Raw genomic sequence first — 15,817 nt, 5'->3', positions numbered from 1 at the left:
TGAATGTATTTTACAGCACTTCGTCCGTAGTTACGTGGAAGCACAGTAAGTACAAAATGCTGATCTTTTATTCCCTGCAGGTTGTGTTAATGTAGTGTGCTCTGACAAGACAGGAACATTGACGAAAAATGAGATGACTGTTTGCTCCATCATGACATCAGAGCTTTACCAAGCTGAGGTAAAGTACCTGCCTTCATTATTACCATTAGTATGGACATTTGACCAGCGCTGACTCAGAGCTGTGCACTGGGCGTCATGTTACACTCCCAGCATGGTTTGGCAGCTGCTCTAGTCAGATGCGCTTTTTTTTTAAGGTGGGCTGTACTCATCTAGCACTGACTGCACTGTTTTTGTGCACTGTTATGATCGGCTTGGAACTGCACCTCTCAAATGTGGGAAACTAGCCCGAGCGCCTTTCCCGGGACGAGATAATCCTCTTTCATCCCCGAGAAAGCGTCTCACCTCTACGACCGGAGCAGACGCAAAGGGCGAGCTACCAAAGAAGAGGACCCGAGGGGGAGGAGGTCGTCAACTTGACTGCCCAACAGAGGACTGACACTTCCACAAATTCCCCGTAGGAGTCATCGGCAGGTTATGATCTTCCTGGAAACTGTATTTCTTAAATGTGGGAAGCAAGCCCGAGCGCTTTTCCCGTGGCGAGATAATCCCCTTCATCCCCGAGAAAGCGTCTCACCTCTACAACCGGAGCAGACGAAAACGGCGAGCTACCAAGAAGGAGGACCCGAGGGAGAGGAGGTCGTCAACTTGACCACCGGAGAGAGGACCACCGAGGGGATTTAAGGCCGTCCTGGCCCCCGTGGTAAACAGAACCGCTCGAGACTCGGATAGAGTCAAAACCATGTACTAATGAAGTGAATACAATCTTTTCTATTTTTCATCCTCACGATGCCCGCCTTCATCGCCGTCTCCTGATTCCTGCGGTGACGACCCACCTCACCCGGTCGAGATTATATCAGCACATAACTCAGTGCACCCTTTCTTGCACTGTCTTCATTGACTTCTCATAGCATTTACCCTTTAACTCCCAGGTTATTTTGGAGCAAACTGCATTAACCCTTTAAGACGCTGTGTACACAATTGTGTACGCCAAGAAAGTGCGTCAACAGAAAAAGCATTGATGAAAGTAATGGTATTTAAAATATCTTGAAACTACTCTGATTACAATCGTTTTGCAAGTTTAAATAACAGGCTCCAAATGTTTTAGTAATACGAGTGGGAAGGTAGACAGTTGTGTGTACTTGCTTGGTGCGAGTATGTCGCTGTATGTAGCGGATTCACTCCTTTCATGGTTTCTGACAGTGCCCATTTTCAAGTGCCTGGATAGGTGCTTTTCAATCTTGCTAGACAGGAAATACAGTTAAACCTGGATATAACGAAATTGACAAATTCCCGAAAAACTTTGTTATAAAGAGGATTTCATTTATGCAGATTCGGCACAAAAATTAGAAAAAGAAACGCTTACCGTATTTACTCAATTCTAATGCGCCCTCGATTGTAACGCGCACCCGTTTTCCATTTTTGTCGAAGCACTCATTCTTGCAATGTCACACCAGGTACTGGATGCGTGGACGCGTGTTGTTTCGTACAAGCGCAAGGCGTCGGAAACGAGCGAGCGACACGATGACGTCGTAGCGTCGTAAAGTGTCCCCTGTGTGAGGTTATTGAAGTGAAGCGCAGAGACTTGGCGCAGTAACTAAAGAGTGGCGGTGCCAGCGCATTGAAAAAAAAAAAAAATTTTTTTTCCTTTGGCAACATCAACTGGAAAAGAAGAGTGCCAGCTGCAGCAAGCGGCGAGATCAGGTTTGAATGAAAGGAGGGGGAAAGGTCATGCCCGCGGCGGCAAGATCGCCGGGCCGAGGGATGCAGGCCCGACTCGCGCACGCTCGCACGCGCGCACACATGCGCTCGCTCTCGCCTCGCAGTCGTTGTGAATTTGAGCGCGCCAAGCGCGCCGCCGCCGCTGCTTCGCATTCTGTCGTGGCATAGAAGGTACTTCCGCTTGCTGCTCGCGCAAAAATGACAAAATTTGGGGCGAAATCTGTAGGTTGTCGGCGGGGAAAATTCGTTATTTCGAGGGGGTCTCCCGCTGCCACTTCGTTACTTAGAGGTCTCAAATACATGTGCTTCTATGGAGTAACGGCGGGGAATAAAAAAACTTAATTATATCCAGGAATTCGTTATATGGAGATTTGTTATAAGCAGGTTTAACTGTAGGTGATGTTTTCCTATGTAATGTTCTGTAGTGAGTTTTCGCATGGAGTCCATATTCTGTAAACTTGGCAAAGCTCACTAAAGAATTGAAAATTCTTAACCCTTTAAGGATGAGACATAAATACCCAGAAAAAATGTTTATTTTCTATCTAAATGTGCAAAACACATCAAGAAGAAACATAATGAACAAAAAGAAAAAAATATTTCACGGAAATTTTGTCAGCAATAGGGGGGAAAAACACCAGGCAGGAAACTGGAAGTGGGCTTCACCCCAAGCTACCTAAGGCTTCGTTTCCAATTTGTACAGACAGCTCTCATCATATGTGAACCATAGGCGTACATTTCATTTGCTTTACATCACATGTGTGACACCACTACAACTGAATATCTTACATCGATCGGCCTGTCTCCTCTGACCTTGCTTTCAAACGACAGTGAGTCACGTGCCAACGTTCTTCCTCATCCAGTGTTCCTGCTCTAAACCAATAAATGATTCTCGCTGCCTGTCATTCGGTGTTGGCCGAAGATATTTAGCCAGAAACTGGTTTTTCTGGTATGTTGCCTGTAGGCAACACTCGTCAATAAAGGGTTAATCTATTCTGCAGCTGTATACTTTTTATGATTTTTAATATGCAAGAAATGTGGTGAAAGGATGTTTTCAATCAACAGAATTCATTGGCGTCTGAAAGAGTTAAAGGGAGAGAGAACCACTATGAACATGAATCAAGATAACCTCACTAATGAAATGGTTGCATATTGTATTGGCTAAAACGAGCCCTGTTTTGCTCACTAAATCAGGATTTATATTTTTAGTTCTGCTCTAAAAATGGCGCAAATGACCTTTGGCGCCCCACGTGGCAAAAACATGAAGATACTTAAGTGACCCATCAGGTGACCTTCTGCTAGTGTACATGGTTCCTTGTCTTTTTATTAGTATTGAAATGCAGTACGCTTTTTTCTACTATAAGTTTTTCCTAACCTACAATGTGCAGATAAGCCTTCCTTTGTACTGAGTAGAAAAGTGGCACTGCCTGCACCTTTTGTTGTAGAATAAGAGATGGATACTATTTAACTTATGTAAAAACGACAGACGTCCGTTCGTTTTGAACGCATTAAGAAGACTAATTTATTCTAACTAGAAGGTAGGGAAAAGGGAGAGAGTACAGAGAAAGGGAAAATCAGAATTCACTATGCCAAACAGGCTTTCTTGCACACCGCACGTGTAAGCAACTCGCTCCAAACCTGAAGGGCACCACCGCACCGCCTGTCGCTCTTTGTAGAACGAGCCCGCCAGCAATTCGCACGCTGTGTGAAGGGTGTCAAGTGTCTGGCGCTTCTGCCACAGCGACTTCAGCAGTGTCGTTTTAGGTGAGGGAGTCCTCGTCGCCACATTGTTGGCAGCCCTTCAGCGCAGGGATGCTTTGGCTCCAAAATGGAGGATATACAACAACCTCCCCCGGATGAGCGAACTATTATTGAGCTCATTGCTCCACAATCTCTAAGCGATACAGCAGCTGTATCGGTCGCTTCACCTCTGTTCCCCCACTTAATATCAATTTCCAGAACTGCACCCTGCCGTCTCTACCCTTACATGTTTCCTTAATTCTGGCTGTCTTCCACATGTGGCGTTTCAAGCGGTCTTCCCTCAGGAGCACCAAGGCGTCTTTCTTCAGATCACTCGATGTCGTTGGTTGGCACATATGTGCCGATCTGAGCTCCAATAAGTACTCTTTCTGCCACCGTCTCCAGAAACCATCGGCCATGACAGTCCGGTACTTCAAGCGTCGTGAGAGATGGATGCCACCGCCAGGAATTTCGTCCGGCAGCAGGTGTGGAGGGAGGGTCGTCAACTTTCTTCCGACAAGGAAGTGCGCCGGTGACAGTGGTTCTGGCTCTTGAGAATCATCATACATGGAAGTCAAAGGGCGTGGGTTGATCACGGCTTCCACCTCACAAAGAGCGGTGGTCAGTTCTTGGAAACTCAAGCTGATTCGACCTAACACATTTCGCTATGCTACTTTCACAGATCGCACCATCCGCTCCTAGAATCCGCCCCACCAAGCTGCCCGTTCAACAATAAACTTCCATCTGATCTGGTTTCCGGCGAAGTATGACTGCAATTCCTCGACTTGCAACAGCATGAACATGGCCTTTAGATCCCTGGCTGTCCGCTTGAATGTGAGCGCGTTGTCTGAATACACCGTCGAGCAGATTCCACGGCGTGCCACAAAGCGTTTAAAGGCCAAGAGCAAGGCTGTAGCCGACAGGTGACTGACGAGCTCAAGGTGGACGGCACGTGTCACAGCACAGGTGAAAATAGTGATGTAGCATTTTTTGCTGTTGCATGACTGTTGACAAATCAAGGGCCCTGCAAAATCGATGCCAATGATGTCGAACGGGTTTCCTTTTGTCACTTTGTCAGCTGGAAGTGGTGGTTCCGTAGCTGGTGGGCAACTTTGTTTGTGACAGACGAGGCACTGCTTGATAACTTTCTTTACGGCCTGACGTCCTCTGATAATCCAATACGATTCTCGCAGCTGTGCTAGAGTATCGCGCACGCCCGTGTGCAGCATTCTAAGCATTGTTTCCGTATGAGCAGGGACGTGAGGGGATGATTGCCAGGGAGAACGGTGGGATACTTAGTCTCTTCGTTGTTATCACTGAATTGCACGCGTCCACCAACTCGCATGGGGCCCTCTTTGTCGACGTACGGGTTGAAAGGCAAAACAGGAGAGCTCTTGTTCAGCGGTCTTCGATTCTTCAGGTTTGAAATGTCGTCGCTGAATGCATCTCCTTGAGCCTTAGCCAACCAGTATCTTTTGGCGCCGATTACTTCTTCAGCTCGTAATGGGCCGATCGTCTTTTCCTTTTTGTTGTGGCAGTTGTCGACAAAGCGGCGTTCCCACGCGGTTACTCGCACGACTCTGCTGAATGAACTATAATTCTCAACATTGAGAATTGCCATGGATGGCGATGATACTATGGGCATCACCGTCACTTTTCGCTCTTCCATTTGGCACTCCGCAACCTTCGAGCTCGGCTCGCATATCGTTGGCCAATGCGTGTCATCCTCCTGAAGCCAACGTGGTCCTCTCCACCACAATTCGCTTTCCCGCAGGGCTGATGGGAGAATGCCGCAGGTGATTAGGTCAGTGGGGTTGTCTGAACCTGGGCAGTGTCTCCAATCCTTGGGATCTGTCAGTGCTTGTAACTCTGAGACTCGATTTGCTATGAAGGGCTTCCATCTGGCGTTTGCCTTGATCCAGTACATAGCTACTGTAGATTCAGTCGAGAGGGTAGTAGCAACGTTCTTCAGATCCAAGGCCTTGGTAACGTAGTGGCATAGTGGCGCGCTAACAAGGGCTCCCATCAGCTCCAATCGGGGTAGCGAAAGGCGTTTCAAAGGTGCCACTCTTGATTTGGCCATGACCAAGCTTACATTTATTAGTCCAAGCGCAGACTTGGTCACGATATATGCGACGGCACCGTAGGCCTTCGAGCTTGCGTCACAGAAAATGTGCACCACTTTCTCCGTATCATCGTTTCTAAAGTCTGCCGCTATCAGTCTTGGAATAGACACTCCTTCGATGCATGGAAGCTCCTTACACCAGCAGTCCCAGTCAGGCTGCAATGTTTCAGGCAGGGGATCGTCCCAACCAATTGTCAACTCCCACAACTTCTGGAACATTACCTTTACGCATAATGTTGTGGGAGCAATAAAGCTAAATGGGTCGAAAATTCTTGCCGAGACCTGCAGCACAAATCTCTTGTCAGCTCTTGCGGAGAGGAAGTCGATGAGTGAAGTTAGGTTGCATTCAAAGTGGTCAGTCTGAGCATTCCAACCAACTCCCAATACCTTTGTGGCTGCAGCATGTTCAGCATCAGCGTTCATTCTTTCCACATTGCCATTCTCTGAGAAGTTGACGAGATCGCGGTCGTTCAACATCCACTTGTGTAGCCGCATCCCTGCTTGAGATAATATATAATTTGATTCCTGGCACAAGACTTTACCCTTGTCAAGGCTGTCAACCCCAGTTACAAGGTCGTCCACGTAAAGATGCTTACGCAGGATACCGCAGTCTCGGCATACCGTTCCAGCAGGCCTTCAAGATGATGCAACGTTGCAGCCAAGAGAAATGGGCTCGACGTGACACCGAACGGCACTTGAGTCATCCGATAAGTCACCACAGCTGGAAGTTCTTCCCCTTTCTTTGGCGTCATAGCGTACCAGAGGAACTGCAAAGCGTTCCGATTGCCCTCTGATAGGAATATTCAGAAAAAGGCCTTTTCAATATCCGCAACGATTGCAATGTTGTAAGTGCGGAAATTGATCAGCAGATCGATGAGCTCTGGGTTTAGGTTTGGGCCACTTTCCAAAACATTGTTTAGTGAGAGGCGATTTTCGGCGCTTGATGATGCATCGAATGCTACCCTCAGTTTTGTTGTCTGGCTTTCATGACGAACAACTGCTTGATGTGGCATATAGTACACCGGACCTTCCAACGTGCCGTAATCTTTGCTGGCTGGCTCCGCGTAGCCTTTTCGCCGTAGCACTTTCGCCGCCCTGCGAGGCGTCTGCCACTTGGAAGTGAAATCTTGAAAGTTGAAGTAGAACAGAATTTGATGGAGTAGCCATGGTAACTGCACAGATGCAAAGAACTTCCAGCGCTTCGACTTGTACCCCTTGGTCGTCGTACTGGCTTCTGAGCCACAGCTCCACACAACGCGTTCTTGTGTGTCTTATAGCGGACTGGTCACGAAAGGCAAATATTTTAAGCTCCTCTTCCCCCAGCACCTTTAACTGCAGCCTTTCGGATAGGTTACGATGGATGAAGGTTCGCTGACTGCCGCCATCGAGGAGAAGCTTGACAAGTGTACGTTCACGAGGACCCTCTGTCCAAGCTCACGCTGTCTGTAGGAGAAACTGCTGCTCTCCAGTGCACGTCAAGTTATCTCCCGTGCCTAATGAGGACTTCAACACCGTGGCTTGCTCAATCACCGGTGACGAAAACGCATCCCCTTCATCAGTGTTGTGGTGTCTTCTAAAGTCAGGGTCGCACTTTGTCGTTAAGTGTCTGCCGTTGCAATGCATACACCTGAGCCACTTAGCTTTACGGCACTCTCTTGCCGCGTGTCCCTTTGTTGTGCACCGGAAACACCAATTTTCACGCTTCAGCACCTCTCTCTTATCCGCCACAGACATCTTTGCGTTACAGTTGCCGGTCTCATGGCCATTCGAATTACAAAATAGACATCCTGTGCTGTCTTTAATCGTGGTGTGCACTGGCGCAGCACTAGGCATGTTCGTCGCTTTAATGTTGCTGTTGCGCCTTTCCTTTACCAATTCGGCACTGTTGTCTCTCGGTGCTTCGGCCCACTGTATGATCTCCCGCGTCGCAACCTCTTTTCTAAAAAGATGCAGGAGCACCTCCAGCTCACTTCCCTTGTTCGTAGCCTCGTTTATTCGTTGGTATTCCAGAAGAAGGTCGGCAGGCACCGCTTTCTTTATTATGGTCAGTAACAAAGTTCCATAAGTGCCGACACTCATGCCTAAAGAAGTGAGGCTGCGTACACTTGTCTCTACTTCGTTAACGAGGCTGCGCAGTTGGCTGAGATTCCGTGAGTCACGCACTGGCTTGATGTTAAGTAGCCATGACATGTGGTCTTCTATGATTACTTCCTTTCTGCCGAACCTCTCCTTTAATAGCGAGAGAGCAACTGCGTAGTTGCCTTCCGACAAGTCAAGTCCTGCTTCCGCAGCCGTCGCTTTTCCTGTCAAGTAGCTGTTGAGGTACTTGAATTTGTCTACATTTGAGAGATTCTTGTTAGCACTAATAGTCGACTCAAACTGACTCCAGAACCCTTGCCACTCTCGAAGCTCTCAGTTGAATTTGTTGATTTCGAGCGGTGGGGCGCATTTTCGAATTGTTAGCGCTAGATTCTCTTTGATCTGAGGAGTTTAGTGTGCGATCTGATGAAGCATTTGTGCTGCTAAAGTCGCGTAGCATGCGTTGTACCTTTGTTCTCGCCATGCTGATCTTTTCTCTGTACATTTCGGAGCATGCAACTTCCTCTTCGAAAGCTTCATCTTCAACGCCTTTTTCTATTTCCCGATTTAGCTCTTTCAGCGAGTCCTCTTTAAGAGAAAGAAGATTTATCTTTTCTTCCAGCTCACCAATTGATGCGTTGCCGTCCATGGTGGATACTTCGTTGAGCAGCTTGGTTGTAGATATTCGCACCACGGCCCTTCTTTGCTTGATTTTGTCGATATCCATCTTTTGACGTCCCTATTCCCAGGTTTCGGCACCAAAATGTTGTAGAATAAGAGACAGATACTATTTAACTTATGGAAAAATGACAGACGTCCATTCGTTTTGAACGCATCAAGAAGACTAATTTATTCTAACTAGAAGGTAGGGAAAAGGGAGAGAGTAAAGAGAAAGGGAAAATCACAATTTACTGTGCCAAACAGGCTTTCTTGCACACCGCACGTGCAAGCAACTCGCTCCAAACTTGAAGGGCACCACTGAACCGCCTGTCGCTGTTTGTAGAACGCGCCCGCTAGCAATTTGCACGCTGTTTGAAGGGTGTCAAGTGTCCGGCGCTTCTGCCACAGTGACCTCAGCAGTGTCGTTTTAGGTGGGGGAGTCCTCCTCGCCACATCGTCGGCGGCACCCAGCGCGGGGATGCTTTGGCTCCAAAATGGAGGATATACAACACCTTTTGTTTTCGATGAATTGGCTTGGCTCATCTATCGACAAAATAACGACACCGGGGGCCAGCCAGCCATGATGTAGGCGTGTACGTGGGGGAAAACGCGGTACAAACATAATCAAGTTATGTACAACAACACGAACTTATTGTACCAGCTTTTTATTTTCGAAAGTGCTTGAAGAAGTCAAAATACAGGTGGTTAACCATAGTTGCACTCACTCCTGTGAAAGCAGAATGACGGGTGGCTTTCACAATTTGCAAGGCTGGCTGTCAGCATCGCTCTCACTTCTCAGCGTTGCTGGAGGAGGGATTCTTTCTTTTTTAGAGGCTTCTCAGATCGAAAAATTCTGCTTACAAAATATACACGTGCTTTTGGAAGTTACCGCTGCAATTTAAACACTTCCGACAGTGAGCTTCTCGTTGCACCATAAGAAATTGGGGCCTTAAAAATCACTTGGCAATTCCTTTAAATTTCTTTAAATTTCTTTTACTTTTCCAGACTTCAGCACTCTGTGTCCTTGTTCCAAATATATGCATATGGTTTATCCAATAAATTTATCATTAACTTAAGAGAAAGTGTGATCTGAGAAAGCATGTTTTCTCAAAATATGTAAATGTTTCCAATAATAGTCTCTGAGCACAAGTCAGTGGAAGAAATTTATACTGCTAAGGGTTATGCATAAGTGCCAAAATTCAGCAGTATGTGGGGCAATACGCTGACATGCATAACTTGTTCCTGACAAGCAAACACAAAGGCAACTGTAGTGTGAATGAATAGGATTTGTACTAGGTGATGTCGGTGCAAATTGGCAGGACGAGTACAGCTCCAGCTTTGGGGTTAAAGAGTTATTCAGAACAACCGTTTCTTTTATTTTTACAGGTTACAGGAGTTGGCTACAATGCAGATGGGCATGTGATTCTCACTGAGCCTGGAGAGAGAGATGCCCAGATGGATTCACTGAGGCTATTTCTTGAGGTATAACTATTTGTTCTGTCACTGCTTTCTGGTTAGCTGTTGCATTAATTATCCAGAAGTTCAGATTGATTCACGGAAAAGTCACTTTAATGGTTTGTTAATTATATTAGTAGAAGTTGTGAATATTTGAGATGTCGTATACGAACGGACTAGTTTCTGCTATTTGACTAGAAAACTTTATATTCAGTATCTTAAAATGTTCATTTTGTAGAAGTATCAAGTATAGTATGATCACAAAAGCTTGCATGGTGCAAACTTTGATACAAACAGCAGCTGTGTTTTATGTATAAAAGCTTGCAGTTTGGTGTTAGCCCAACTCAGCTAGAAGTTAGCCGTTTGTGCAAGCTCTGTTCCAAATGAGGTACATTTTATGCTGCAGGAGGCAGCATTGCAGCAAAGGTGGAGTAGTTTCTAAGCAAGCAACTAGAACTTGCACTAGACCAACAAGAAAGCCTCTATTTTAGATTGATTTGCATATATATGAGTAATTTAGTGTTGCCTAGCAGAGCCTGCAGGTCATGCTTGCATCAGTAATATGGTGTGTGGTGTGTAGGTGCGTACATAGGTGTGTACTGCCTCCCGTTTGTGATTTATGGAATAGCTTTTATGTTTGCTTGCTTCCGCACCTAGACTAAGAGATCTCATGTAATGACTTTTTGTCCATTCTGTACTTCCCCATACAGATTTTATTTAGTATTCAATTCAATATTCAAAGCAAATTATTTCTGAACATTCATATTCAGTTCACTTAAGTTTCAATATCCAAACACCCCTAGTAATTACCTTTTTCTTGCACTATAACTAGCTACCACAATTCTTAATCTATATCTTTTGGGTTGGTTAAAGTGGACAGCTATGATATATTCAACAGCTTACTTAAAAATGTTACATTGTTTACACTAGTTTGGCAAAAACCTATTCACAAATAATGGTATAATTCATAGTGGTATATAACATTTTTCTTTTCCATTTTACATGTTCTAATAAATGGAAGTTTACAGAATTGTGGCATGATTTTTTTATTGCTTAACTGTAAACTAGCTTCATTTGCTTAAAATTTTCAATTTGCAGAAATTGTTGTAGAAGAAATTGATGGCCTAAGTAGAACAAACATCATTGAAGGTGGCTCTGAGGATGCCAAAGAAAACAATTTCTCCGTTTTCATGTAGTACTTAGATAAAGCTCCCAAAGTAATGCTTTCTCTGTGAGAGTAATGACAGTTTTTTTTTTAATGAATACAGTAAAATCTTCGTGATAAGAGTCGCGTGGGGTTGCGTGAAATATTCGTTTCACCCAAAATTCATATCATCAAAACGTACAGAAAATCGAGAAAAAATTAATATTTTTAGCAGAAAAAATTCCTAATAGTGGAACCCCGTTAATACTTTCCTCGCTGCTGCATTTTCCTGGCTGCTACCTCGCGCTTTCGCAGTCCCGACCTAAATCCTACATTGACTTCCATGCTTTACGTTCCCCTTGATACATCGCCAATCTGTACTTTTCCTGTATCTTTCGTTGCTTTTGAATGTGGCGGTCACGCAAATTTAGCGATGCACCCAGCTTGTACGTTGCAACAAGTGACCGGTGCGTTGCAACAAGAAACCAGCACGTTGCCGATATGGCGCGGCCCGTGTGGGTGCGCGGGCGCCGTATCTTGAAAGCGATCTGCGACGTGCGCAAACTGCGCGCCCGCGTGGGCCTCATGTTCAAAACGATCTGCGATGTTGACAAAGTGTGCCTAGTGCCTAATGGCTTAGTATGCACTCTGCGTTCAATGTTTAGTTCGCTTTGAAGCGAAAGACAGCACAAAGGTCAATTCGCTCACTGCTCTTGCCGCGCTTCCATATTCCAGCGTTACGACAGTGAGTTTCCACGGTCATTGAGCGAGATGTGTTCGTGTTTACCTATGCGTGCAGGACACTGTGCTTGTTGATTTAGTTAGTAAGCGAATACAGCTGATAAAGCTACTATCCTTAGTTCGTACAGCTGTCTAGTAATTTGCTATCGCAATCACTGCTTCACCTTTCAGGCGAAACTATGATTTTTTTTTTGCGGTTCCTTGAAAAACGTATCAACGGAGTTCTACGTTCCTTGTGCGTTTTCTTCTTGCCCAAATCGTCAACGATCGCCTTCTGGAAGGCGTAGAAGTGCACGCAAGCGATCTCACGAATGTTTTCGCATGCCACTGAACGCCTCAGCACGTCTGGCCGGTGACGATCCTCCTGTCTGTAGTAAATGTGGCGAGACGCTTACGGTCCTCCACGTCTTGTTAGAGTGTAGGGGAATAGAAGTTCAAAGAAAGAAGTACTTTGCCCTGGCATACAGACGACACATTCCCCTCCATCCCACAATGTTTATTGGCATGGAACCACTTTTTGACAATAACTTAGTTTTAGCATTTTTGCGAGATGTAAGCACATTGCATGTCATCAGTCCAAGGTATCGTAGCACATCCTCTCACTAGAGGCTGCTGTTGCGATAGCACATTTGTAAAGCACGTGCCTCCCAACCAGGGTTCGCACAGCCCCTTGAAATCCTTGAATATCCTTGATATTGACAGTATAAGTTCAAGGGCCCTTGAAACTACTTGAATACCCGTGGGCTCCTTGTAATCCTTGAAAATCCCGTGGGATTTGTTCCGCTAGAGGAAATTAACGATGTACCTCCGAAAGTCATGCTGATATTTAAGGCCCTTTCGCTTACGAATGCCCATGAAAACAAGCTGCGTTGACTAAAGGGCAACATCAGGAAGTTTCGGTTTTAAATCTCGCAGCCCCTACGTCGTCTGGCAACTAATATGCATTGGAAATCCAATCCAATGCGAGACATATCGCTCGCTCGGCTTGCGTATAGTGCCTAGAATATACTCTAGTGTGCCGTCCACCGACAGTCTCCAACGCGGGACGGTGGCGCGGGCTGTGATGCCTGCCGCCGCGGGCCACCAGACGGCGATGCCTGTCGGCACCATGCTAAATCCTGTGGTGTTCGACTCGCGTTCGTTTGCGATGCGTTGATTGCTACGCGTCGATTGCAATGCTTAGTTCATTTCTCGCCTTGCTGCCGCTTTCGTTGCAGTCTTTTCTAATTGTGAGTGGGTTTTTTGCATCTATAAGAGGCAGATCGCCAGGCAAATGGGAAGACTCGCGTCGTGTCTTGCCTGAAGTCCGCCCATGTCTCAGCATGGTCCGGCACAGTCTCGAAGTGCAGCGCACCAAGCGGCCGGCGGCGGCAGGCATCACACTCGGTGCTACCGCGACACCCGCTCTCGGCACACTAGTATGTGTCTTTTAGGTACTATAGTCGGGCCGTTTGTCGGCCTCGTGCGCGCCATTTCAGTGAAGTTCGCGTTTGCGTTGTGTGTTTACTTTGACAAGATGCCAGGCGGGAAGTGCAAGTTTCAGCCTGCGTGGCTGCAACATACGGACTATCGTCACTGGGTGAGACCGGAACCAAGCGATCCTTATCGAGCAATGTGCGCATTATGTCAGAAGACGGTCGACATTGCAACGATGGGGGAATCTGCCTTGAAGAGCCACCAGAAAGGCGAAAGGCGACGAAGTTTCCGTCGAACAGCCAAAGAAAAAGAAGCGGAGATAACAGCTCTTGAAAGAGAAATTAATGCGAAAATAGGGCTCCTTTCCTAAGTCATGTGAGGAAATAAAATTACGCTAACACTCCTTGAATTCTGCCTTTTTTCATCCTTGAAATCCTTGATAATGTCCTTGAATTTCCAGCCAAATATTGTGTACGAACCCTGCTCCCAACCCTTGCTTTCAACGGCATACGGGTGAGGTACGAGTGCTACTGTCACTCACGCTTTTAGTACATCACCCTCGGGTAACAGAACTTTTATGGTCATAGCATACAGTATTAGTCATTCTCACAATTTTAATTCCTTTACATTTTACGCTGTTTACAGCGACTAATTTTTAGGCCTCTCTACAGCCAAGTTACATGTACCATTCACATTTCGATCCACAACCCCTACAGTTGCCACACACTACCATAGTCAATTAATTTATTATCTTTTGTTTGGCGCTCTTTGGCCATATCTGCCCTTGCGCCAATAAAATCCATTGATCATCATCATCATCACGCCTCAGCATGTCGAGTGCAAGGAGCGTTTTGGCCGTCGTGGCTTCTGCCGCGGTCATCATTGCTGCAGCGGTCCTCGTCTTCTTTCTCGCTGGTCAAAGCATCATCTAGGCTGTGATTTGTCCGGTCCGTTCGACGTGGGAACCAATGAGAGATTGCGCTGCTGCTTGACGTAGGCGGTTGTTTGGTGACTATGGATCCTGCCCAGATCCCACTGTGCCGGCTTGTCTGTGCCGGCTTGTTTGTGCCGTCGCTTCGCTGGCTTGGCCGCTGCCCCCTTTATGCGTTCATATGATCCGCAGCGGCACAGCAACACGTTTGGAACAGTCAATGTTTTCGTATTGTCAGCAATGTCTTTCGGCCAGGGAATCTTACGAATTCGTATCACACCGAAATTCGTACCAGCCGTGATCAAATCACCGGGGTTTTACTGTAGCTGTCAACTAATGTAATTACACAGTGAACCCCCAGTAACTGAAGTGTACAACAAATAATTACTTAATTTGTTAATGTAACCACTTGAAAAGGTGTGCTAAGTGCAGTGTGGCTTCGGACATGAAGCAGGCCGCACATTTTTTCGTGGCAGTCATAGGTGGTCATCACATGATCACATGGCACCTCTAACAAGGAGGCACACACCACTCACTGTGGTAGTTCAGTGGCTGTGGCGTTGCACTGCTAAGCTCAAGGCCACATTTCAATGCAGGTTGAATGCAGAAACGCTGATCTACTCTGATTTAGGTGCACATTAAAGAACTCCATGCACTCAAAATTAATCCGTAGTTTCCCACTACGGTGTGCCTCATAATCAGATCATGGTTTTGGCATGTAATACCCCTGAATTTTTTTAATGAGGCCCGCACCAGTCAGCTTGGCGTAGCGGACATTCAGGCCACAGTGTGACTCTGCCATCAAAAGCTCAGCACATTGAGCACTCAATGGGGTGAGAGAAGGAGAGAGAAGCTGAGTACCAGATTCATCACCTGCTGAATGCGAAGAAATCAATGGGGAGTAAGAACATTAGGGCTGATTTCACAATGTGTGCCCAACTTTTACTGGTATGATCGGGGTGTGCACCATAACAGGTGCGCATGTCAGGGGTTTGTGATGTCACAAGGAGGTCTGCTTCGCAACTTTAGCCACAGTGCTCTTGGTGTGCATTTTGATGCGGTCGCATCAAGAGTAGATGCAACTAATGATGTTGCACACTGAAGCATTTGATGCTTTTGACCAAAATTATGGAGTTAATGGCTGCCTAACGAATTAAAAAATGCAAAATAAGTTTTTCATGTTTGTGCTTTAACACTTTCACTGGCGGCTGTAAGCATCATTCCTACCACAGGAATGTGTCGTCACCCTGCTGAAACATCGTGAAAAAAAAAAAAAAAATGAAGTGGTGTGCCCTCTGCTTCTGCGAAAATGGACCTTCAGTGTTTCCCACGCTTTGAGCCGATCGCAGCGATAATGTGTGCTTGATTGTTTCACATGAGTTGCTCCTTTGGAAAGTGTGTAAAAGCTGTGAAGCAGCTTTCTTATCAACATAAAACCCTAATTTATTTGGAATTTGATGTGAGCTTGTTCTGCGCTGAATATGTGCTGACAGTGCAGCATGAAGAAAGCAGCCTGGTCTTAGGAGGCTGAAAATCACGAAAAAATAGAATTTTTTAAAATGCCACTTTCTAAATCTATCTCTTTTTGCACAAATCCGTAAAGCATCTCGTTTCATGGAGCAATATTTTGGTCAAGTGATATAATGGAAGCTGATTTTAAAGTTGGTGGCTTCAGAATTTAATTATTTTG

General features: G+C 46.0%; 1 protein-coding gene across 5 annotated transcripts in view; it reads left to right on the top strand.

The window, feature by feature from the left end:
• Window positions 1–15,817, top strand: part of LOC119435922 (calcium-transporting ATPase type 2C member 1-like) — a 185,102-nt gene that overhangs the window by 56,611 nt on the left and 112,674 nt on the right. For all 5 annotated transcript variants that reach the window (XR_007465291.1, XR_007465292.1, XM_049660885.1 and 2 more), the window contains exons 11-12: window positions 81–178; window positions 9,827–9,922. Coding sequence is in view for 3 of the 5 variants with exons in the window: in XM_049660885.1 (XP_049516842.1) it covers window positions 81–178; window positions 9,827–9,922 (194 nt within the window). In the remaining 2 variants the exon portion in view is untranslated. The remainder of the gene's footprint in view (window positions 1–80; window positions 179–9,826; window positions 9,923–15,817) is intronic.

This window comes from Dermacentor silvarum, chromosome 1 (assembly GCF_013339745.2).
Source record: "Dermacentor silvarum isolate Dsil-2018 chromosome 1, BIME_Dsil_1.4, whole genome shotgun sequence".
Taxonomy (NCBI): Eukaryota; Metazoa; Arthropoda; class Arachnida; order Ixodida; family Ixodidae; genus Dermacentor; species Dermacentor silvarum.
This window is presented reverse-complemented; position numbering and strand designations above follow the sequence as displayed.